This window comes from Lineus longissimus, chromosome 7, assembly GCF_910592395.1.
Source record: "Lineus longissimus chromosome 7, tnLinLong1.2, whole genome shotgun sequence".
Taxonomy (NCBI): domain Eukaryota; kingdom Metazoa; phylum Nemertea; class Pilidiophora; order Heteronemertea; family Lineidae; genus Lineus; species Lineus longissimus.
Genome location: NC_088314.1, coordinates 8,010,066 through 8,034,782, shown reverse-complemented (window position 1 = coordinate 8,034,782; position 24,717 = coordinate 8,010,066). Strand labels below are relative to the sequence as shown.

Genomic DNA, 24,717 nt, shown 5'->3' with positions numbered 1-24,717 from the left:
GTCCCACTATCCACGGACATGCCAGTTCCCCGCGGAGAGAAGAATCTCATCTGTGCGGGAAAACCAGCGATGCAAGATATTTTTGATATCGCATTGTAAATAACCCACTTTTTAGCTCACCTCTTAGCAGAGGTGAGCTTATCCCATACCGTGGCGTCCGTCGTCCGTCGTCGTCGTCGTCGTCGTCGTCGTCGTCGTCGTCGTCGTCCGTCGTCGTCCGTCGTCCGTTAGCAGGGCACGTTTCGTAACTGTTAGAGCTATTGAGTTGAAACTTGGTACACATGTACCCTTATGTAATGACACCTTGGAGACCAAGTTTCGGTCCGATTCGTTTCATGGTTTGGCCACCAGGGGGCCAAACGTTGAAAGTGAAAATATGCAATATCTCCCTTAATAGTAGTCGGGAAATTTTGAAAAAAATATGGTAGGTACTTCTCGCAAAGGTGCATCATATATCCTCCGGGTTTTTGATTTGACCTCCTTTTCAAGGTCACAGAGGTCAAATGGTGTAAATTGGCCGTCAGGCCGTAACTATGGCACGTTTCTTAACTGCAATGACTATTGATTCCAAATTTCGTACACATTTACCCCTTAGTCAGGTGATCTCAGGGACCGAAGTTTGGTCCAATATGATTCACCGCTTGACCACCAGGGGGCAAAATCCAAAAAACCTTAAAAATGTGATTATTCCTTAACTTCTTGCCTGATTGCCACCAATTTGATATCATGGGTACATCTAACCACCATACAGTATACGTCACACAGGTTTTTGATTTGACCTTCTTGTCAAGGTCACAGAGGTCAAATGGCGTAAATTGGCCGTCAGGCCGTAACTATGGCACGTTTCTTAACTGCAATGACTATTGATCACAAATTAAGTACACATGTACCCCTTGGTCAGGTTATCTCAGGTACTGAAGTTTGGTGCGATCTGATTTGCCGTTTGGCCTCCAGGGAGGGGGTTAAATCCTAAATTCTTCAAAATGCAATTATTCCTAGTAATTACTTGCCCGATTGGCACCAATTTTATATCATAAGTACATCTAATTCTAACAACCATTCAATGTGTCACCCGGATCTTTTTTGATTTGACCTACTTTTCAAGGTCACAGAGGTCGAATGTACTGTAAATTGGCCATTTTGGGGAAATTGTAATTGCTTGGACCTACATCAAACCTAACACTACATGACACAATACCATGCTCTTAATCCACCTTTCCTCCACATGAGGTGAGCACAATGGCCCTGGCCATTTCATTTATAGCCAAACATAGGCCTGTTCCGCAGTATGTTGAGATGCCTTTGGTTACGGACTCTGCGCCAACAATAGTCAATCAGCGCAAGCGTACCAGGTCACGTGATAGACGTGAGATCTGACGTGACTTGTTTGCTTTCCCAACAAAGACCTCCCTCCCTCCCTCCACATTAGCTATAAATTCTGAATTTCTAGATATCGTTAGAGTGACTCAACTCTTGACATCCTGAGATACAGGTTTTTGATACCCCTGAATCGTTTGAAATATCGATAGGCGGAGTTTATTTAAAACCAATGATTACGTCAGGATGCTCTCTTGAAAAATACATTAAAGAGAGAGTGGTCCGAAACTGGCCAATTATAAATTGGTCGTCGATTTTCAAACATGGAATATTTTATTGAATTAATAGCCACCTTAGCTCGCACTTCGATGTACAGCGTCGCGGGTCGAGGCTATATAATGGGCTAAAATCCGTCCAGCAAGTCGAGCATCCTTCGCATTCTGAAATACGATCGTCGTGTTGACGTCATGACGCATATCTACTGACGTCATAGCACTACCAGCATCCTTAGCACTACGTCGTTCCGTTCGTAACCTGGTAACGCTTTTCTCGTAAACACAAGTTTCCACCTGGTTTGCGAGTACACGCCCGCCAGTTTTTGATGCAAAAGAGGACTTTAACTATCGCTTAGACGTCGCAAATATGGGTAACGTAGCAGACACTTGCATGCAGAATAGCTATGAATGAACTGTAATGTAACAAATTCAGCGGCATTTTCCACGCCAGATAACATTACTGCTGATGCAATGTACATCGAATAATGAAAAATAGTGATGCCATTCGTAGGATGAAACAATGAGTTTGAGTATTGTGCCTGCCATGGTATCCCCAAAACTGCTCGGGGGACAGGTTCACAAATAAGAACCTTTTACCGTGTCGTTCAAAACTCCCCCGTTTTATATACCGCAAGCGTCTTGTGATAGGTTTTCTTTAATTGAAAGTGATCACCCGCCTGGAGTTTGCTGAAAAACCTAAACGGGGTGCAAGTGCGTTTGGCCGAAAAACCATCGAAGGTTTTTCCCCCGTGGTTCAAAAACCTTTAAGAGTGTCCCCATACCCTTTGGCCGGGTTGTCCATTTATAGCAGGTCGACCTCGGTCTTCCTCCACCGCCTGCGGCCTTGTGCTGCTGCCTCAACTTGCCTTCAAGTTGACTCAAAGCACCGACTTCATCTCATTTTCCTGGATCACCCCTTGTGTATTTCTGAGGCAAATTGCAATGAAATATACAATATGTGGCATTAACATTCATTTTCAGGACGCCTCCGTAATATTTTCCGTCGGAAGAAACAAAAGGTTGAGATGTCAATCCAGACAGAGCCATGGATCGAAAAACTCGAGGAGGTCCAGGAACTGCAGGCCGTGGTAGAGAGCAGCAGACGACACGTGGACGAACTGAATAAAAACTCGCGCGAGGAACGCGCCATTGCTTTGGACCAGATGAAAGGCCTTGAAGCAAAGCTCAAACAAGTAATGGAAGAGTTAGCCCAGATGAAAATAGATTACGAGCATACGGCAGAAGTGTTGTTTGAAATCACGAATGAAAGAGACGACTTGGAGATCGTCCGACAGAACGAAAAGGAAGAGTTTAATGAGAAACTTACAAAACAAATTGACGAGTTGGAGATGGTTTGCCAAGGAAAGTTGGAGTTAGAGTCTAAATTGGTGAATTTGAGACGCGACCAGGATGAAATGATTGTAAAGCTGAAATTCTATGAAGATAAGATTGAGCAACGGACGAAGGAATTGTCTGCATTGGCCGAGGAGAATACGAAGTTAAATGAAGGAATGGCTCAACAAAAGCAGGAGTTGGAGAGACTGGGTGATGATGAGGAAATCAAAAGATGGCAGGAAGAATTGGAAAAAGTGCATGAACGTAACAAAGAATTGAGCAAAAGAATTACCAAACAAGAACAGGAGTTGGAGGAATTGGGCAAGGAAAAGGAAGACTTGGGGCAGATTGTTGCCAAGTTGGATGCTGGAGAAATCAAAGAGGAAAGCAGAAAATGTTTGAAAGCAGAATTAGATGCTGTGCTAGAACAAAACAAGGAGCTGGTTGTAGAAACGACTGTACAGAAAGATGTGTTAAAGGAATTAAGTAGAGTGAAGGAAGAACTTGAAAAGACTGTTGTCAAACAGAAAAAAGAGCTTGATGAAAATGATGTGCAGAAGAAAACGTTTGAAGAAATGCTTGAGGAAAATAAGAAGCTGGAGACAGAAAATGCTGAACAGAAACTACAACTGCAAGAATTGGACAAAGAAAGAACTCAGAGGAAAGAATTGGAAGATACCCTTGTGATGCAGAAGAAAGGACTTGACGAAGCCTTGACACTAAAGCAGGAAGAGTTTGATGCATTTGTTAAGCAGAATAAAAGAGTGGAGCAAGAAAATGAACAACAGAAGAAACAGTTCTATGATGCCATGGCACAGTCAATGGATGAACTCACCACAGCTGTTCTGCAGAGAGAGGAATTAGGTGAGACGAATTTGAAGCAGAGGGAAGAGTTCGACGAGATCATCGCTGAACGCACCGAAGAGTTGGAAGCACTGGTGATGCGAAATGAAGATTTGGTTCACAAAAATGCTCAGCAGAAGCAAGAGATTGCGCTACTCGTCAAAGAAAAGGAAACTTTTGGTCAGGATGTGATCAAGCTGCGGCGCAAGTTTGAAGAACGAATCTACCAGCAGAAGAGAGAGTTGGACAGAGCCTCGAGGTATCGAAAGGACTTAGAGGCGGGCATCAAACAGCGTGAAAAGGATGCGTACATGCTACAGAAGGATTTGGAGAATGACCTGGGAATAGAAATAAAGCGTGTGAAAGAACTGACTGACAGCATTGATGAAGCGAAAGAAGGCTGGGAACGTGATAAAAATCAACTGGCACAGGCTCAGAGTGACCTAGAACATGTGAGTAGGGCTTTAGACGTAGCCTTGTTATGACTTGCTTTTGCTCTTACATGCACGTGGGGCGAACATTTCAAGAGTTGAAAAGTTAGGATAACTTTCAAATGAATCAAACTTCTTGAAGGTACCAGCTGGGGGATAGAGAGATCAAATCAAACAAATTTTGGATCAAAAATGCTCCAATGGGTTATTCATCCTGATGAAGTGTTCTCAACCGGATTTTCTCAAGGTAATTCCCTTGATATCCAAGAAGTTTTGCAAGTGGGCAACGCAAGGACAAGGTAGGGTGGTCAGCAGAATAAGGTAGAGAGTGGCCCTTTTGAAACCCTTTACAAAATTCTAGAGCGAGGGAGGGTGGCTCTTCAAATGTAGGGCGGTAAGCTGCCATGATAGGGTGGTAAGCCCTGACAAATACGGCCATGTGGAGAAGACTGCTGATCATAGTAGTTTTTTTCAGGCAAAAAAGATGGAAGAGGCACTGAGGAACGAATATGATGATCTGCAAGGGAAATTCACCACTATGCAAAAAGAATATGGGCTCATGAACATGATGAAATCTGGAGTTAACAGATTCTTCGGCCCAAGGCAAGCGACCCCAGGGACTGACCCGTCCACTTCTGAGGAGACAAACAGAGTGACACAGTGCTTGTCTTTGAGGAACGATGAACTCACCAAACAGGTTGGCACTTTCAGGGAAGAACACAGCTCCCTGGCGCTTCAGAAGGAGTTTTTAGGGCGCGAGGTGAGAACAATGAAAGAAGAAATGCATAGAGACAAGATGAAAATAAGAGAGTTGAGGGCACAAACTAAAAGCGTCAAGGTCCTGACGAGTGAACTTATTTCACAGAAGCAACTGAGGGACCAGTTGGAGGAAGAGGTGGATGCATTGAAAGAGGAAAGAAAATATGACAAAGGGAAGGTGGAGGAGTTAACGCAAATAGCCAGTGAAGTGTCCAGCCAGAAGGACAAAATGAAGTTGCTGCACAATCTCAGGAGCGAGTTACAGGAAGAGGTTGGCACAATGAAGGAAGAAATGAAACAGGACAAGAGGAAAATAAAGGAGTTGATGACTGCGAAGAAAGAATTGATGGAACGTACTGCTGACGTCAATCACTTGAGGGAAGAACTCAGGTCTCAACTACAACTGAGGAAAAAGTTGGAGCAAGAAATTGGTGTCATGGCAGAAGAAAGAGTGAATGATCAAATGATAATAGAGGAATTTAAAGAGGTGGTCAAGCTGAAAACTCTTGATGCCACAGACTTGAGGGAAGAAATTGGTAAGCTTTTCATCTTATTCAGGTTTAATATTATTTGGTACAGAAGGTTGAGAGATTGTTGGCTGCTGTAGGTCTGGGACTTAGCAAAATGTCATTAAATGCAACTTCCCTCAGCAAAATGGCAGACTAAATGCAATTTCTTTTTCAGCTGAACTATCCAGCCAGAACAAAGGCATACAGACAGACCACCAGAACCAAATTCATCGGATATCCGAACTTCAAGAGATGTTGCAAGATGCTGAAGAAAAATTTGAAAATGCTCAAGTCAACATAAAGGCATTGGAGAAGACAAGAAAACATCTCAGTGAGACCCATATGAAGGAATGCCTTGCCAGGAAAGAGGTCCAGGCAGACCTTGAAAAATACCAGAATGAGAGTAAATCTCTTCAAGAGAAACTCGAGAAAGACAGCCAGGATTTTGTGGAGAAAACTATCCAGTTTGAGAAGGAGTATCAGTGCGTTCACGCTCACAAGGAGTGCTTCCTAGAGAAGCTGAACGAGGTCGATGCGGAGAATCAGCGTCTCAAAGATGCAAATGACCAGTATGAAGACGAACTGTTTGAGATGCTTGAAACCAATGCTTCAATGGAGACACGGATTAGCGAGCTGATTGGTAAAGGCGGTGAGTATACAATAGAATACAGTTTGCCTGTTTCGTGGACGCCTCCAGACATCTCCCTGGGAAGGACAGTTTTCTTGACTGATCATTGTGACCTACATATCATGATATGGATTCTGGCAAGTCAAATTGGGGCCTTCCCTGTAGTGATGAATGACTTGAGACTTGGGAGGTGGATTCTGACAAGTCAAATTGGGGCCTTCCCTGTAGTGATGAATGACTTGAGACTTCAGAGGTGGATTCTGACAAGTCAAATTGGGGCCTTCCCTGTGGTGATGAATGACTTGAGACTTCGGAGGTGGATTCTGACAAGTCAAATTGGGGCCTTCCCTGTAGTGATGAATGACTTGAGACTTCGGGGGTGGATTCTGACAAGTCAAATTGGAGCCTTCCCTGTACTGATGAATGACTTGAGACTTCGGAGGTGGATTCTGACAAGTCAAATTGGGGCCTTCCCTGTAGTGATGAATGACTTGAGACTTCGGAGGTGGATTCTGACAAGTCAAATTGGGGCCTTCCCTGTAGTGATGAATGACTTGAGACTTCGGGGGTGGATTCTGACAAGTCAAATTGGAGCCTTCCCTGTACTGATGAATGACTTGAGACTTCGGAGGTGGATTCTGACAAGTCAAATTGGGGCCTTCCCTGTAGTGATGAATGACTTGAGACTTCGGAGGTGGATTCTGACAAGTCAAATTGGGGCCTTCCCTGTAGTGATGAATGACTGGAGACTTTTGCATTAAAATATTACCAAAAATATATAAGGCTCATATATTTTTTATACTGCTGTTGCCATGTCTGAACATTCCTTTAAAACATTGTTTCAGATACTACTAGCGAGAAGTCATCAAAACCAACAGGAAAACCTAACATAAGTAACCAACATTTCAGAAGGTTGCCATAGATTTGGTAAGTGAAAGGTACTCTTTGAGAAGGTGCACGTCACATGCATCTTTCAATTCTGCTGTCAGGAGTGTACAGTTAAATATGCTCCTCCTGAAAAGAGTGCTTTCACGTGATCTAAGCGCCTGCCATGCTGGAGGGACAGGCAAAAGAAAGCAATAAGCCCCTATGGCTCTTGAGTCAGTTAAGACGGGCATGACTCATCATTGGTCTTCCCTCAACATGGCTGGCCGTGGAAACATTCTAAAGGTCCAGAATTCAATTCAAATTATTTTCACAGGCCAATAATTTGGTTTGATGGCCTCGTTGGAAATCTAATATCAACGTATGTTACATTTACATCAGCTGTTCATCAGCTCTTCATCACTTTCAGCAATGTACCACTGCAGGGAATCAGCAAAGCGAGTTAACAAGCAAAATAAAAATATTCAAGGAAATTTTTCATTCGAGGACAAGATCTGAAGTCAAGGCTCTTGCATGCAGCATAATATCATGATCCAACTCTGTAATATCATGTAATAAAACAAAGCAATATTCGAAAGTTATTCCTCGTCTTGTGACATTCATTTATGACACGACAGAGGTCCAAGTATGGACCATGACGCCGTCAATGATGACGTCCTAGTTCCCTCTTTGGTTCCTAACGTAAGTATTGGATGCCAATTTAAAAGAAAACAAACAAGGGTATGTGAAAGAGAGCTTTTATTTATACATGTACTTACAAATGTAGTACGACTAAAAGACGACCAAATCTAAAAACAGATTTGTCTTATCCCTTAATTTGACAAATTGATAAAAATCTGACAATCAACAGCTAATTGCTTATACAATAGGTAGCACTGGTCTTCTACCATTATAAAGCTTATTTAAGTAACTGATACATACATTTAGGTCACCTGTTATAATGGCTTACAACTGATGCTTAGTACTCCAAATAAAGGCACTTGTAAATTTTTCCTCTTGTATATTTCTCACTAATGTGCAATATTGCAAAAGAACAAACCTTTACTTTACATGTATAAAAATCATCTCTTAATAATAATAGTCTTCAGTAAAATAAATCTCTATCTAGCTGATTGTGTATATTGAAAATCTTCATGAATACCTCTCTCTTATTTACAAGCATGATAATGTACAAGTGCATTTTTGCAAGCGATTTGTGAATGATTAAATTTCATCATCATTTTTTTGATCGTGTGAAGTAGCTTTAACAAAGATGTTACAACATGCATAGTGTTCCTTTGTGCATTTCAGTGCACGTTGCAGCAGGTGTACATTTTACAGAACAAGACATCTTTGCTAAAGCTTTGCAACAGATTTGATCCCTCACGACCGAATTTTTTCTTCATGATTCTAAATCCTTCAGAATCACATTGGACAACTGTCCATAGGTCCTTTGGTTTACCGTAGGCTCAAGTATTAGATGTTCTTCCATGCGTCATGTCATGCAACACTTAATGAAAATGCTTTCTTTGATGTGATCACCGATCAAGTGGTATGTAACAGTAAGGCTTATCTCCACATAAGCTATCACTACGATATACGCAGTCCACAGGCATTGTATCAAAACAATTTTTAATGTGTTGGCCAAAACTCCTCTGAGGCCTTTGAATCAGTACCACAATTGGCAGAAGTAAGATGATGTCCAGATTTTGCATCAGTTTCAGAGCAATATGCCTCGTTATGTCACCCAAGGTTGCATTTTCATTGAATGAAGCGTGAAGTGGCACTGGCGAAAATCTCCAACAGCTGAGCCTACAGACTGGTCATGAAATTCTAAATGTCATCCTTAACATGCTTGGAAATTGTGCTGGCGGTAGTGCACTCAAAAGTTTGTCATTGTTTACTTGACTGCCGCTGTGTGGCCTGCCCTGAAGTCGCTGAAAACTACCATTCTGTACGCTGGTGCGGTTGCCGCACGGTACTGCTTCCTCGAAGACGTCAGGATGGGAACGGGTATGGCTTGACGGTAGGTCGGGTGGGCGGTCACACTCCTGCAACGAAGAGAGGGAATATAGTAAACAAAAGGGAAGCTTGTCTGTACCTATAGGAATTTTATCAAATTCCCTTCTTTTGGGTGCCAAAATTTGTATCGATCACACAATCATTTCAAAATGTTATGCCTCAATTGCTCCCAAATGGATGGATTTATCAGTAGGCCCTACAAGATAATTTCAACAGCTTCTTTTATTTTAGGTGTAGCAGAGCAGCAAAAACACCTTATTCCACAGTTGCACAGGATATGCAATTGTTATAAATGCAACACTGAAATTGAAAATCTGGTTAACATTGCAAAGAAGATAGACCGTCATATTACCAGTAAATAAGGGACTAATATGTGTTTGTGCAGCAAACCACACTGTGCGAACAGGTCAGTCTGGGTTAAAGTATAATTTTAAAGAGCACAGACGGTGTTTCATTCATGTACGGTGTCATATTTCATATTTTAAAAAATAAATGAAAACAATAATTAGGTTCATCAGTGTTCATTGCAGCAATGAACTTTTGGTGAAAAACTGAATTCAATAGATCAATATTAATCAAATGAACAAATTATGTAGTCCAAGCAAACAAAAATCTACCACCTCGAAAAAAATGTTTCACGCAATTTGAAAGCAGACGTCAATTCACTGAATTTAACTAAGTATTCACACCAGGACTGATTCACCTAGCAGATAGTATAGCGGCGATATCGAAGCCAATCCTCGCTCATTCCATCGAGGCCAGCAACACTAGATTGCGATGAGTTAAGCGACTCAGCAATAGAGGGCGTATTCCGAGGGGATGGGCACGGGGGAAGCTTTGGGATGGAGGTACGAGGGGTGTTATTTCCACTGGAATTGGGAAAGGTTTTAAATTATTGGTATTGCAAACTTCAGAGACTAATGTTCATTATAAATGTTTTGTCTGCGATGGTTGGGCTCTGGACCAGGAACTATTGGTCGGATTTCTCTGAAGAATCACAGCCAAACAAATTTAGTAACAATGGTAACAACAATTTTTATATGTTATATCTAGTTACACAGCTCAGAGCAATAAAACTCAAACTTCAAAGAAATCCAACCAGTAGTTTGCGCTCCAGAGCCTCAAAATGATGCAGACAAACATATACATGAATGGACTCTAGTTTTGGTGAGGAATTTCAAAATTGTCATCGTTCAAGATATTGATGTTATCAACTTTGTGTAATCTTGCAATGAAATCATTAAAAGTGATATTGTGCATGTCGAGTCAATTTGGGAACATACATAGAATACCAGGCCTCTGTAACTCCCTCTGGATGTGAAAAGAGTACTTCGCGATAAGGGTCGAGGTCATAGGCCGGCTGTGTGGAGAAAAGGTTACTAAGAACTGGACAGGTTTGAAGTCTAGCACATGTTCTTTCTAATGAGCAGGTTATGATTTGAATAAAACCTCCCTGTAAGAGTGTAATAAAAAGAATTTTACCAAAGTTTAAGAACAAGATAGAATTTCGAACACAAGTTTTGTGAAAAACTGGCACCAGGTAATTAAGAGATGTCTCCGAAAGCTGTCTGTTTTGTAAGTGCGTTGAGCTGTCTGTTTCCAAGCATTCATGGGGTGCATTTGTGTCACCAGGATATCAAAATGAAATCCTTCTCCTCCCAAAGACATTTGAATATCAAGACCCCTGGGAGTGGCGACACCTTTGAAGTGGACACAGCAGGTTCAGATAGCACTAAATCATGAAGCCCTTTCCTAAAAAAGAGATTCAAGAGAATTTGCCAAGATTTCATGGATGCAAAGCTTGAAAGAACATGAACAGAATGAGTGATGTAAATTATGATGCTGTACAGTCTAGTTTGCTTGAAGAAGATGAATAAGACAGCATGTCGAGAAAAGATTCCTGCCCAATACACCTCTGGTCAGAGAAATGTATTGCCAAATGTTTTCAGGATACTAGTATTTAGGGCCAACTTCACAGAGTTGGACTTAGGATTCAGCCGAGAGAAAATGCAGTCATGTTCAAACACAATTTCAACAACTACTGAAATTAGGTTTAGGTATCTTTTCTCCGACATTTTGTACATATGTAGATCTACAAAATCTGATTGTTTTATGATAGCATACTTCACACCGTGCATTTGGGATTTGGTCAGTAAATGCTCGGTAACCAAGTCCAGGCTCGACTGAAATGAAATCAATCTGTTACATCAAATACGTCAAACTGTGTTTTTGAAATCTACTCGGTGCTTCAGGGAAGACTCGCGCAATTGCATAACAAGAGGAACACAAAGCGTAGGCATGATGAACAGACTCTATCTAGTCCTGGTAATTTTCCATGATAGTAGAATTCAAAGACACACAGGAATAATTGGCTGGATGTGATGAAACGTTCTATCTCTGAAATCAAATTAGACAAACGGTGAATGAAAACTAAGCACTCTTTTTCAACAGTTAAAGCAAAGAGCAAACTTATTTAGTTTTGCATGTTAATAGGGATGTGGTCTCGCAGTTTATCATGCTGTCTTAAAGGAGGAGGAGTGGAAGTTATTACTTTACTGGCAATATTGATAGTCACAGGGTACCACTATACAGGGTGACTCTTTGATGCAGAAAGCATGCATCCAGAGACCCCTTCCACTTCGACTAATCAGGGTGATTCTCTAACAGTTCTCAAAGCGTGTAACATTCATTTTTCGCTGTATATCCTGAAAACTTTCAGTAGAATTCAGATGAGCTGCTCAATCAGAACTACAACCTGAACATTTCCAACCGGTACCCATTTAATACAGGGGATGGAGTAAGGAGAACTGGCTAGAGTCTCATGCCTGCAGTGGGGACCAGCCTGGGACCTCATAGCCATGAGTCAGATACCCACACCACCACACCACTGCGGCTCCTTAACTCAGTATAAATATCAAAGAGTTGAAACAAGAACCTATCAATAGTTTTTGGTTTTTTACAATATCAGTGCCAGCAAGGCAATAACTTCCACTCCTTATCCTTGATTCAAAAAGTGTTAGAAGAAAACGAAATTGTTCTGAATTTCAAAATGCTGAACTTTACCTAATTGGGAAATCTGCGTACGGCAAATCACGGCCGTCGCTGCTGTTCGAAGAGATGGATTCGGTTCGATGGAAGATTACAGATGATTCAAGAGTGATGCCTGGACTGCCGTGTCTATCTACGCCTGCGCCACCTATCTCACCTCCCCAAGCTGATCGCATACCATGGCGACCACGTGAGGGACTGGAGTAAAAAAGATGGTAATTAATACAAAATCTGGGGTGAAAGGTTTGTAATTACTTACTTACTCGTTTTTACTGCAGAGAGAGGTAAAAGCCATGTGCCTGAGTGAGTGGATCCTGGTTCTTCAGATTCAGGCATTACAATACAAACAGGTCAAACCTGAAAATTCCTGAAAGAATAGGTTCATTCAGGATGAAATAAAGAGAACGATTGGTTTACTAACCTGAACCTGAAATCATGCGGAAGGCTAAAGCCCATCAGAGCATCCTTCCTGGTCTTCATGAGCTGTTTGTTGAAATCCTTCTTGGCATTGCCATACCCATTGAAGATATGGTCACAGAACAATAGGCGTCTGTTCTGGTACATCTGAAAATAGAGACCTTACTTTGTGGTGGATATCAGTGACATAGTGGGTTGAGCGTAAGGCTCATATTCATAATCAGGAGGTCATGGGTACGACTCTCGGAAAGACCACAGCTGTTTCGCTGTTTTGAATATTGAGCATTTCCCCCTAGCAGATTTGATGGGCCACCAGCTCTTCGGGAAAACCTGAGATAATCATATTTGAAATCACCTGACTTACCAGAAACATCCCAGCAACCACATTATGCCTCCTCAGAAGAAGTGGTTGGGTGTAATTGGTGTACTCGGCAGCCGTAGCGACGTCATACTTGAAGATCCTATATGGGTCGAGCTTCGATTCGTTACAAGGCCTCGTACGATTCTTGTGACGTTCGCTGTACATCTGCTCCAGCGTGAGAGCGGCCGACGTAGCATCAGGAAATCTGAAACCACAAGATTTATTGATTTAAACAATTTCAGTTACATTAGATTTTGTGTATGGATACACTTTCAAGAGAACTTCACCTGTCATTGAGGGAGTGGCATGGTCTATCAGCCGCGGTGGTGAACACGTAATCTAAAATCTTTGATGCGGTGCAGGATGTGGACATACTTGTATTCTTGGACAAGTTTCCTTACTTTGACTTCCTTAACCTTCCAACGATATGTTTAAGTACACAACAGGGATATCTCCCAGCAGGGGCTTTTGCCTTGGCAAGAACACCTGCTACTTGGCTTAGAACAAGTCACCAGGGCAATAAACCTAATTGTTGCCCTACCATACTCAAAGTGGCATGCAAAAATACTCACAAAGAGCATACTGTATACATGAAAAGTAGAAGTGTCACAGTGCTTATATCTGCTGCCTCCAGCTACAGCTGATGTACTTACAGTGATGAGACAACGGAAACAATGATGAGCTGTTTCTCCGGCGATTCTCGGATCAACTCGTCATATTCGACGTCCGTTATGTATGGGATCTTGTAACGGTTGCATTTACACAGTGAGGGCTCCTCTCCTAGCAGCTCCCTCTGTAGGGAGACGGGACAAATACCCTTGGGCGGCAGGGGAAGATACTCCGGGCCAGCTGTCACTGGTCTCTGCCTGGATCTTGAGGAACGACTACCGGCAGATCTGAAAAGTTGTAAAAATACCGATGAGGAATTTTCATGAACACTGACGTCTTCATTTGTGGGCAGACGCTACCCACGACACCAGGCAGATGATCATAGTTGCACAGCAATTCTAGCAAAAAGCATCTACAGTTTCCAAATCAACATGAAGATAATCAAGTCTGAAATCAAACACAAAAGCCATCACCTGTTTCTCCAACTAATGTGGTTTACTGATGTTTCATGTTTTGTGTTTTATGCATGTGGCTGCGTCTGATAGGGAATATGCTGTAGATCTGGTGATGTTCCCTTTGCAAGGGCCATGTGACTAAGGGCCAAAACCACACCAAAACAAATCTAAAACACCTATAACCCAATACTAGAATGCCCTTTTTCACACTGATACTATGTACATTGTCGAAACGCAGCCTAAATTTCTTTTTGTGAGAGTACTCTAGCCAAATATGTCATTGTCTGTGTACTCCATAAAATGCCCAAGCAATTGCCTTGACAAGGGCCTTAACGAATCCATTTCTTTTATCCAGTCAGCCGCGCCCTGTATAGAGGACCAGCATGTTTTTCTCAGGAAATCCTTCTCAATGTTTGTGTGTGGCATGTTTGATCGACTGATAGGTAGGAAAATTCATTGCAGATCTACTAATAATCATAATCGTGCGAGGATCGAACCAACACCAAAACACAAAATATGCAAGGCAATATGACTATACAGCACCCGAAATGAAACTGACCTCTCCGGAATTGTTGGCAAGGGTTTTCTGTAAATGTAGCAAACAAAAGCTTTTCTTGATAGGCACACAAGAAACAGCAGACACCAAAATGGCATCTACTCTTTGATTTTTTTACCAAATTTCACAAGACAAGAGTCGAGGGGAAAGAAAAAGGAATAACAAGCAAAAACATTGGCTTTTCTGTGAGCTAAGTGTACATGAGGTTTCAAACTGAACTTGTGCAATATTTCTAAATGGAAGCAATGAGTATCTTTTATTGAGTTATGGAAGAAGCTGAGGAGGAGGAGGACACGCATACTCACTTGGGTTTAGTCATTGTGTAGCTTAGCGACTTTGATTTGTCCCTAAAGATAGCGGAAAAGCAGAGAGTAACATTCACATGCAGTAGTACAGTGAGAGGGATAGCAAAGGGAAGGAAGGTACAAGGCGGGAAAGAAGAGGTGTAAGTTAGTCAGATGACAATAGGGTATCAGCATGCCAATAGGCGGAGCTGACTTTCACTTGGGTATGCTTCAAAGACACAAAATTCAGACAAAATTGATGTCGCATCTCTGTCACAATAATTGATTACCCTAGTGACTGTCAGTGCCATAAAGTGGCAGTGGTAGGTTTGCCGGTGTCCTATTTAGTACGAGGATTGTTAGACGACTGGACAGAGTGAAATTTACATGCTATTGTACGCGCAGCATATTACATAGGACTCCTACTTAAGTCAAGCCTGTTGAAATACACATACTCGGTGAGAACAAGTAGCATTGACATCAGAGTTCTGAGTAGATAAACTTTTCGTTTAGACGTTATTATGATGGAACATTCGGCATGCGTGTTACGACAACAAACAACATGCACGGTGAGATGAAATGAGAGACTGACGAAGTTACATACCCGATCAACGACGGTGGGAATGGCGTACTCCTGGCAAGCGACGCGATTTCCACACATTCTTCGTCGAACTTCACGCCAGAGGCGGAAGAGGGATGGGTCGAGGCAGCAGTGTGGGGACGGGGCGAACGAGCCGACACTCGCACTGCGAAAAAAAACACAACAACTTTAGCAAGTCTTTAGTCCGCTGGAAGGTCTTTCGTATCTGTGTTAACAGATGGCTATATCCTACTAATTTCAGTACTTTCTAACCACCTGGAAAACACCTAAGCACTTACTAAGGGGTGCAGATGGTGACCTCATCTGCATGTCTGTAGTGTCAGGCAATGGACTTCCAGCCTCCCGCGCACTGATGACCTCACCCGGCGATGATTTGGCCGACTGCACGCCACGTTTTCGAACATCCGGGACATCTCGCATGTTCCGGATATGGGGCGAGCTGATTCCCAGGGACATTCTGTAATGATCCATCCAGTCTTCGACGACATTTCTGAAATAGGAAAACAAATTAAACACTGTCATTAAAGAAATAAATGGGGTGAATGAAACAGCTCTTGGTAAAAACCTGACGACTTCATCTTTTTTTTCAACAAATTTTTTCTCTGCTTTTATCAATTCTTACCTGATCTTTCTCTGGATTTTCGCAAGATCACGATCTGTTTCCGAGTCATGTCTTTCACTTTCAGGCAACTCCAATAAGCTTTTCAGCTCAGTGAGCTGAGCTTTGGATTTATCCTGAAAACACGAGAGCGTACTCAGATGAAGAGTTATAGAAAATTCGTCTGGGCTGTGTTTCACATCTGGGACAGAAGCTGACAGGAGAACTATAGGCAGGAATCTAGGGAGTCAAATTGGTGATTTATCACATATCAGCTGCTCTTTAACATTCCTGGAGCATTCTGGGATGCTGGAAGTGCTTTGAGAACAGTTGACTTGGAAAAGCGCTGCTAGATTCAATACGCATTTTCCTGCTTTCGACATCTCGGTTTAGTCCTCAGAATGAAAAGAAAGAGAACTCATTTGAATTCTATCTCACCTTCAAGTCCTTGTTCTTTTTCTTCTTTTCGGTTTTGACCATAGGTTTTGGACGGTATGGCTTTGCATATTCTTTGGCTGCTTGGGATGTGAATGGCAATCCAGTCTGGAGATGGCCCTGAAGATAAATGCATATGACCTCGAGTAAAAAGTTTGTGATCATTCTTGGTGATATCCTTTTGGTCGCACTTGAAGATAGCAATTGAAAGAATGTTAACAGTTCTAATTGTTGATTGAATGACAAGAAAGGCGCCGATCTCCTTGTAGAGAGAATGATGGCATAGTGGTTAAGAGTGCCAGTATAATAAGGAGGAGGTGGAGTGTTCGAACTGGACAATCATCATATTGGTATAAAATCTAATTCTTACCATTTCCTCGCGATTATTTGGTTCCACGGCGCCACTCACAGCACTAACATTGATTTTGGCAGTTTCCTTTTGACAAGTGAAGAGCAGTTGCATCTGGTAGAGGTTTGAGCAACGGAAGGTGATGTTGTCATTCAACTAAAATGAAAAACACTCTAGATATAGTCAGACATAATTATTTTTCTGCAACAGTAAAGTTTGTTTACAACAGTGTCACCCCCCAACGAAAGTGCCTGCAAGAATTATCTTATGTCCCTAATGCCAGGTGCCTGTTGAGAAGGCAGTATGTACCTGTGACTGTGATGATGTGGGATTTAAACTAGAGAAAACGCTGCCAAGTCTACTTACGTGAATGATGATTGTCACAGGCAGTTTAGCATTGTTTGCGGGCCACTTCCAAGTCTTGCTGAGAGCACCACTTTGTTCAGACATCCTACCTCCTTTATCTGACGAGAGAAACCTGAAACCAGAAGATAAATAGGGTCAAATTTTTGGATGGTCTTCCGCCTTTTTACTAGCCAATCAGCTACCCTGTATGGCGTTATTTTTCCATGTCAAAAGTTGCTAATGTGCCAATCTGAATGGTCTTCTGCCTTTTTACAAACCAATCAAATGATTAAATTTGCTATTGTATGGTATTATTTGCCATGTCGACTTTGCTAATGTGCCAATCAGGCCTTTATCCATTGGAGTCAAGTTTTTTTTTATCTCGACAGATCGCACTACCGCTATCTTTGTTCAATTGGGAGAGACCCGCATAATCAGTTAGCCGAGGAAGACCATTATAGTTTTACTCAACGTAGCGAGCTACTGCACAACTCCAGAACTTTGTTGGTCCCATTAAACTCTTTTAACAATGAAAAAGAATGACTGAGTCAGTTACCATAGTCATGATTTTCAGGCATCCACTTAATTACCTGACATATCCATTTGTATGATAGCAGCATCCCTTCCCCGTAGGCGTGAAGCTTGCCAGCACTCGCCTGTCGGAACTGTCATCAAACACATTCGTATAGAATCCTGGTCGCTCCATGCCGGCTGAACTGATCTGAATGGCGACTCGCCCGGACGGGTAACTGAGAGGAGTTAAAGAATGAAAGCGGCAACAAAAATGATAATTCAGTCAGATTTGCACTAAAAACATCTGGACAGACTTTGGAACATGAATTACCCTCGGGACTGACAAGTGTCTTTGATAGAGAGGTGTCCTGATAAGAGAGGTCAAATTGAATGTAAATAACCAATTTGGGACCAAAGCTGGTGTCCTTAATAGAGAGGGTGTCCTTAATAGAGAGGGTGTCCTTAATAGAGAGGGTGTCCTTAATAGAGAGGGTGTCCTTAATAGAGAGGGTGTCCTTGATAGAGAGGGTGTCCTTAATAGAGAGGGTGTCCTTAATAGAGAGGGTGTCCTTAATAGAGAGGGTGTCCTTAATAGAGAGGGTGTCCTTAATAGATAGGTGTCCACTAAGGGAGGTTCCAATGTACCAGTACACAACGATTTTGAAAGGATACTGGACTATCATGGTCCCATCAGGTATGGCTGCTAAGAACAAATCTTGTGTCTCCTTGCTTTTGAGTTTGTCATGCTCCAGAAGCGAGGGTACTCTGGGATACAAGCCCTTCACCAAGGCCGTCTGGGGGCGGACGTTGGCAGGACCCCGCCGATTGTATTTCAACATGGCCTCCTTCTTTTGGTCGCCATAGTAACGTATCTGAATCGGCTTGTCATGACCAAGCGCCAGCGACTTAGCATACTGAGCATGTCTGAAAGAAGGAAGACAATTAGCAGTCGCAACATTCTGATTTAAACAACCCACAAATGATCAGTTTTTGTCGCTGGGACCTGCAATTAATAATTGCTGCTTTGTGCGACAAAAAGATCTTGTGTCTGCAGGTAAAACTGGCAATTGCAATCTGATCAGGTTGCTGTGAAGACTGATTATTCTTGCCACAGGTCAGAAGTTAGAAGACTACCCATGGAAAAGGATTACAATACTTACGATTCTCTCAATGTCAACTGTAGCTTCTGCCTCGCCCATTCAAGGATGGTTTCTTTCTCAATGTCATTCCTGTCATCATGAACAATCCAACCTAAAACAGATGGCAATGCAGCACTTTTCATAAATGACAATATTTACTAAATTTAGATAAATGCAATGTCGATGAGAAGGACTCTCTGAATCAGTCTTTGAAATTAAAGATGCTCACCTCTAGACAAATCCTAAGTAGCTCGATTCAGGCACACCAGGCATGTCACTTGTCAGGCCGGGTTGTTTTTTCTATCAAAAGTATCAGAGCCTCCCTTTCTTGCAATTTGAATGCTGAAAGATTTCAAGTATGATCCATAATGATGAATCGTTTTCTTTCTTACCTTTCTCCTCACAGACTTTTGAAGACAATGCAAACTGTATCGCGGGCACATAATAACCACTATGAATGATTGCTGAAAGTGAAAACAAAACATTCAAACTAGGATTTGTAGGAATATTGATAGGGGGAGCACAGGGGGCACCATTCCCTCTCACTATGATGGTGAGAACACATTTATAAGACGCAGCTCGGCAAAAATCACCATTTTTCTTCAGTTTATAGAAGGTACATAATATGCGAGCATAGACATCGTTATTTATCCCAGGGCCTTCAACTTTCACTCAGATTCTTATTGAAGAGTTCAACTAGTAGCTTTTTTTCACAACACACAGCCAATTTTTCTTCTTTCTTATGCGATCCCATGCCATGGGTCTCAAAAAATTGGACCGGAAGTCCAGAAAACTGCCAGAGACTACTAAGCTGTGTTCCACCGATTATTGGCAAAGCATTTACCAATAACACTGGCAATTTCAGCGCAAACTTACATTTTTGACTTTCTGATATTGACTCCCCTAGCAAAGATGATGACTCATCTCCTAGAGCAAAACTTTTTCGTACAGATGATTTCCGGTCAGAAACTGGAAAACAAATGATATTTGAGATCAAGATCAATAGGTGTTCAAGACTACAGTGTTGTCACTAGACATGGTTACTAAAAACATCACCGAAAAGCTGCAGATGGAAACATAGTCATGGCAAAACAAGCATGTTCACCACATGATGGAGTTTTAAAAATTGATACTGAACTGGAGGTCAGCTGTCTCATCAAACACCGCAAGGGTGGTGCTAAAATGTTGGCCAAAACCAAGGCGGCGGTCAAGGTTTTGTGGGAAATGACAGTTCCGCCCAAGTTGTTCTATCCGAAGCCATTTTTGGATGAATTTGAAATGAGCACCTCCCACAGTCTCGGCCGTTTTAATATGTTTAACTAAGGTAGACTGAGAAGTTTGACTGGGATAAAGTTAGATATTGGACTTAGAGCAGTTAGTCATGCTAGAATCTACTTTTTCTCGCTATGCATTCCATTTGAGCACACCCCATCCAGGGAAGAAAAACAAGTCAACACAGTTGACCAACCAAGGATATCCTCAAGAGGTTAAAAACTTCGAAAGTGCTAAAACTGTCACAATATTTTTAAGGATTATTTGTTTGAACTAAAAATGTTTAGGCTCAAGATAGTTAGACTAATGACTTCACTGGCGTGCTTAGCAAGGCAATTACTTCTTTAGCCACAGGAGTTTCAAACTTCTAATCATTATTATACAGTGTTGAAACTGCACGAGGGGATTTAATTGGATATTGTGTGTTCAATACTCACTAAACGTCAACACCTTAGGCCTTTTCAAATCTGCAATACCCGTCCTTAATACATTTTTTGACGTGGCTTACACTTACAGAATTTATTTAGTACTTGAATCTTTGACTTTGATGTAATTGAATTCACTTGCAAGTTATGTACTAACTATCGTAGTTTCACCAATGGCATGAAGTAATGGCAGTCCCGACATGCTCGATAAACCTAAAAGGCATAGCTCAGGCCCTCTTGCAAGTCTTATATTATAACTAAACCATTACAGGAGAAGAAAGTAATCAATCCCAAGCATGTCATGTTTCTATCATGTCTATATCTAGTTCTAATCCAACACTGTGGTTATCGAGCTTTCGATAACCTCCTGATCCAAAAGCCATCCTAATGTAACCACAGCAACCTTTTATCAAATCTTTATTATCATTATGCACTTAGGATAGTCTAGAGAATGAGGTTCTAATGGTACAAAGCCCAATGGTAACACAAAATCATGGGCCACACCATGATGTAGCTTTTTGCAAAAATAACACGCCCATCACCAGCAGTCATGCCAAATGTCGATTTAGTTTGAGAATGACCTCTCAGTCTCACATACGCCATTTATTAGAACTAAAAATACTGTCTACAACTACAAGAGGTTCTCATTAATAGTCTCTTGTTATGCTGGAGCATGCATCTATTATAAGGTAAATCTTTAAAGTACAGGACCAATTAGTTTAGATGGGGCACACAATAGTACCTACCAGTACCACTACTTGACCCCCTTGCTGGAAAAATGTAATCATTAATCATAAATGCGGATTATGAAACACCATCAAATGATGCTCTGCAGTAAATATGCCATGCTCATTTTTTTATTTACAGATTCGCAACAGTGCCCTGCTGCTTCATGTCAGCAAACATTGCCCAGCTAGCCAAGAGGAATGAGTTCATGTCATTTTCCTACGACCAGAGCCAAACATTGTCACAAATCTTATTGCAATGGCACAGATGGGATACTCAAAAGTCTCATTGCCAACACCAACAGTGATTGGAGGTTAGAACAAATTCTTTCAGTGCCATATTGAATTCCGATGGCGCACTTGCTTGGCAGCGATAGATATATGCGAGTACTTCGGTCAACAGAAACCCACAGCAGTGCGGAGAATACTATTACTCACTCAATTATTCATTTACGGGTTGGCACACACTTAATACTTACACGAGGACCGACTTGAAGATAATCCACCACCATGAAGCCCGCGTAATTTTTCAAGTCTCGTCTTTTTGACATTCAAACCCGAATCACGAGAATGATGATGAATACTCATGACAGACCCAGACCGCTCAACCCTACGTTGGCTGGACCCAGCATCTGTACTTAGTCCGACATTTTCACCTGCTTCTTCATCCTCCGAAATATCATGTAAACTAATTTTAGGGTTTGGCACTTTGTTCTGAATGTTTCCCGACTTTCTCCTCTTTTGGTGGTGATCGTCTTTTTCATGTTTACCACTGTCACCATCAATCGCAGAAAGGGATGAATCTTTATCTGTCAATTTTTCCTCCTCGCTTCTTCTTGCCATTTCTTTCTCGTATGCAACTTTCGCCTCAATCGTTTGCCACTCACGATAGATTAAGATTGCCTCGGATGTCAATTCCTTATAACCCTGCAGAAGTCTATGTTCAATACTTTTCGGGATGTGAACACGGATGCACTCAAACTCTATTTGACGTAATAGCCTTTCCAATTGTAACAAAATATTGGGCAAGGTTAGTTTACTTTCCTCAAAAAGCAAACGTTGTGTTCGTTCATCGGCTATGATTCCAAACGACGAATTTAAATGAGTTTTGACATTACTGACAGCTTCACTTATTTCAGGAAGCATGGATTTCCTGACACTTCCTTGAGCGGATTCATCAATGCTGTCAAAACCCAAGAATGACCCATCAGTAAAATCAGAATCATCAGGATGTTTTAGTTTGTTTTCTTTGCTGGCTAGATATGCAGCGACTTTTGGGTTCAGATGAGCAAACCTGAGACTCTGGGGCAGTTCCTCTGGAGTTTTCCTATACCGCTTTGGGGTCTTGCGATGGCTCGACTGTTGGAAGAAAAACGTCTTGTTGTTGCTCATTGTTGAGATTTGCCCCAGAACGGACCGAACCAAACTCAGAAGAAAAAGGGTCTCTCACATCTGAAAACAGCAAAAATCAGCCATAAGTACTAACAATCATGAAGTCCTGATATTGCTACATAATTAGAAATGACTATCCCGAGGAGACAATGCTTAGATTAGGAGAAAACTACCATCGAAATCGGCGACACCGATGAAGCCATTTCCGACCGCTGTACATTTCCTGTCAAATGTACACAAAATGTACAGCAGGATAGGAAGACAGCGGACGAAAATCTGTCAAACAAAATGATGAATTCTGAATACCTGATGCAACGAATTAAGTAAATGGACCGTGATAATAAACCATCATGCTAAATCAAATCATGGTTAATTAGTGAAATCCCTTAGAGAATAGCAGGGGCGAGTAAATTAGCACGAACCTGACAGTGCAGATAGCGTGTCAAAGTGCTCCACAGGTCGCCATTTTGAAACAGAAGTTGTTTACATTCTGCAGAGGTTGCTATGTGGGGGCCATCTCAACAGTCTCAAAGGGGCCGTTTGTAGGCCAGAGAGTGCTAGGACAATCCCCCCCCCCCCCCCGTCAATTGCCTCCCCACAACAATTCACCCAAGAAAATTGCCCCCCGGCCAATCAAATCCCCTCGTCAAATTGCCCCCCCCCCCTGGTAAATTGCCCCCCTGTGAAAATGCTTCAGTTAAAGATGGAATCATTTTTAGTCCTTGAAAGTCATTTTCTGTAATTCCAATCCCATCCATAATAGTAGCCAATACAGCATCTTGACACACAAGGCTCTGAGAACTCAACGACCCTTCTAATCCTACAATCTCTGTAGAAGGCCTGTTGGTAGGAATTTTGGGGGCAAGATGCATCCTGAGGAAATCAAGTGTCTCTGGCTTGCACAAAGGTCTGATGGTACAGTGGATTACACTCCTGACCCAGTGGACTCGCCTCGTCCCTCACACTTTTTGACATTGTCAGTATGTATAGGATGACAAAATGGACTGCCTGGGGAGTCTTCAGTGGATAGGCCCAGTCAAATCAATGGTTGAAGGAAATGAAACATGACAACAACAGTTTCATAGCAATCATTTATTTACTCTCTACTTCCACGCGTTTCTTTACATTTACATGCAACTTTGTACAATATGATATCTCCAACAATCACTATCAAGTGAACAGTTAATTCAGACAGTAAATGTAAAAGAAGACTCGAAAGCTTTCTCTCTAACTCACCATTTCTGACCCCTTTGTTTTCAGAGGCAATTTTTTGCAATGTGAGGGGTACAACTATTCACATGTGGGGTGTCCACCCAAGGTATCCACCATATACATAAATTGCATCAACAGTGTACAATCAAAAAGCTATACTGTAAGCCCCCTTATTTTCACACCTGAAAATTAAGGGGATCAGTATTTTAAGTTCTAACTCAGTGAAACAATGTTTTACAACAACATGATACATACCGGGTGGTGGTATTTGAATATCATCTTCTCGACCTGTTTAACAATAGGGCCTACATACTGATAGAATCACTAACAAAATGACTACCTTTGGCATAAGATTCAATCAAATAAATTTGATATTCCTGTAATGAACTATTCTACGAATTTCAACTGTCAATCATTTGGCACTAGCATGCCTTTGTTTTTCATGATTTCACATTACTATCACTTTGCCTTCAAAAGAAATATTCTGCAAAATAATAAAGAATAATCTTGACTAAATAATTTTTAAATAATTTTTGTAAATAACTTGCAATTTTTGCAAACAAAATATACATGTATACAGAGAGAGGTCCTCGCTGAAACGAAGGTATAACTATAACAAATTAAAGCAATTTTGAGTAAAAGCAAAAACATCATTTCATCTTGAGATTGAAGCCGTCCTCTCTCAATCTTTTTGCTTCAAAATGATATGCAGGCCACCGGAAGGAGATACCTACAATCTAGGTACCGTAACAAATGCATGCCTACCCTTCCAAGACTGGGATCTTCGAAGGGGCCATCTCAAAATTACTTGATACCGCAAAGGTTAAACAAGTTAGTATTTTCCTGAGTCCGGCAACCTTAAGTTTAGAAGGGGTTAACATTGACCAGACTAGGCAAATGTTTACGCCAGTCAACAAATTTTCCTGAGGCTAACATAAACTGTATGGGGCCAGGCATTAAACTGGCATGGATATTATTTTTACAAACACCACCAGTAC

General features: G+C 41.7%; 2 protein-coding genes across 7 annotated transcripts; one reads left to right on the top strand and one right to left on the bottom strand.

Moving 5' to 3' along the window:
- Positions 1 to 1,239: 1,239 nt before the first annotated feature.
- Positions 1,240 to 4,255, top strand: LOC135490953 (cingulin-like). The gene is made up of 3 exons (XM_064776541.1): positions 1,240 to 1,366; positions 2,574 to 3,206; positions 3,333 to 4,255. Exons 1-3 carry the CDS (start codon positions 1,240 to 1,242, stop codon positions 4,253 to 4,255), a joined length of 1,683 nt encoding a protein of 560 aa, XP_064632611.1.
- Positions 4,256 to 7,705: 3,450 nt separating this feature from the next.
- On the bottom strand, positions 7,706 to 22,971 carry LOC135490876 (uncharacterized). 6 transcript variants are annotated; one of them, XM_064776445.1, is made up of 22 exons: positions 22,930 to 22,971; positions 21,595 to 22,567; positions 21,137 to 21,160; positions 19,570 to 19,662; positions 19,086 to 19,157; positions 18,715 to 18,805; positions 18,227 to 18,478; positions 17,632 to 17,790; positions 17,063 to 17,174; positions 16,718 to 16,852; positions 16,351 to 16,467; positions 15,937 to 16,049; positions 15,593 to 15,804; positions 15,318 to 15,459; positions 14,735 to 14,776; positions 14,433 to 14,459; positions 13,463 to 13,705; positions 12,813 to 13,014; positions 12,453 to 12,595; positions 12,047 to 12,229; positions 11,108 to 11,166; positions 8,897 to 9,012 (listed from the first exon to the last, which is right to left on the bottom strand). In XM_064776445.1, the coding sequence occupies exons 2-21, from the start codon at positions 22,505 to 22,507 to the stop codon at positions 11,133 to 11,135; spliced, it is 3,309 nt and encodes a 1,102-aa protein (XP_064632515.1). In that variant the 5' UTR covers positions 22,508 to 22,567; positions 22,930 to 22,971; the 3' UTR covers positions 8,897 to 9,012; positions 11,108 to 11,132. The 6 variants fall into 6 exon arrangements, with proteins under 6 accessions (XP_064632510.1, XP_064632511.1, XP_064632513.1 ...); XM_064776440.1 differs by lacking the exon at positions 11,108 to 11,166 and having other exon boundaries at positions 7,706 to 9,012; XM_064776441.1 differs by lacking the exons at positions 11,108 to 11,166; positions 22,930 to 22,971 and adding an exon at positions 22,814 to 22,900 and having other exon boundaries at positions 7,706 to 9,012.
- Positions 22,972 to 24,717: the final 1,746 nt, after the last annotated feature.

Coding starts and splice junctions, on each gene's coding strand:
- LOC135490953 (XM_064776541.1), top strand. CDS start 1,240: ATGGCCCTGGCCATTTCATTTATAGCCAAACATAGGCCTGTTCCGCAG. Junction 1,367..2,573: donor TACCAGGTCACGTGATAGAC/GTGAGATCTGAC, acceptor ATTCATTTTCAG/GACGCCTCCGTAATATTTTC. Junction 3,207..3,332: donor TGAACGTAACAAAGAATTGA/GCAAAAGAATTA, acceptor AATGTTTGAAAG/CAGAATTAGATGCTGTGCTA.
- LOC135490876 (XM_064776440.1), bottom strand. CDS start 22,507: ATGAGCAACAACAAGACGTTTTTCTTCCAACAGTCGAGCCATCGCAAG. Junction 17,175..17,631: donor CATACAAATGGATATGTCAG/GTAATTAAGTGG, acceptor TTCTGGTTTCAG/GTTTCTCTCGTCAGATAAAG. Junction 15,460..15,592: donor GTCACCATCTGCACCCCTTA/GTAAGTGCTTAG, acceptor TTTTTTTCGCAG/TGCGAGTGTCGGCTCGTTCG.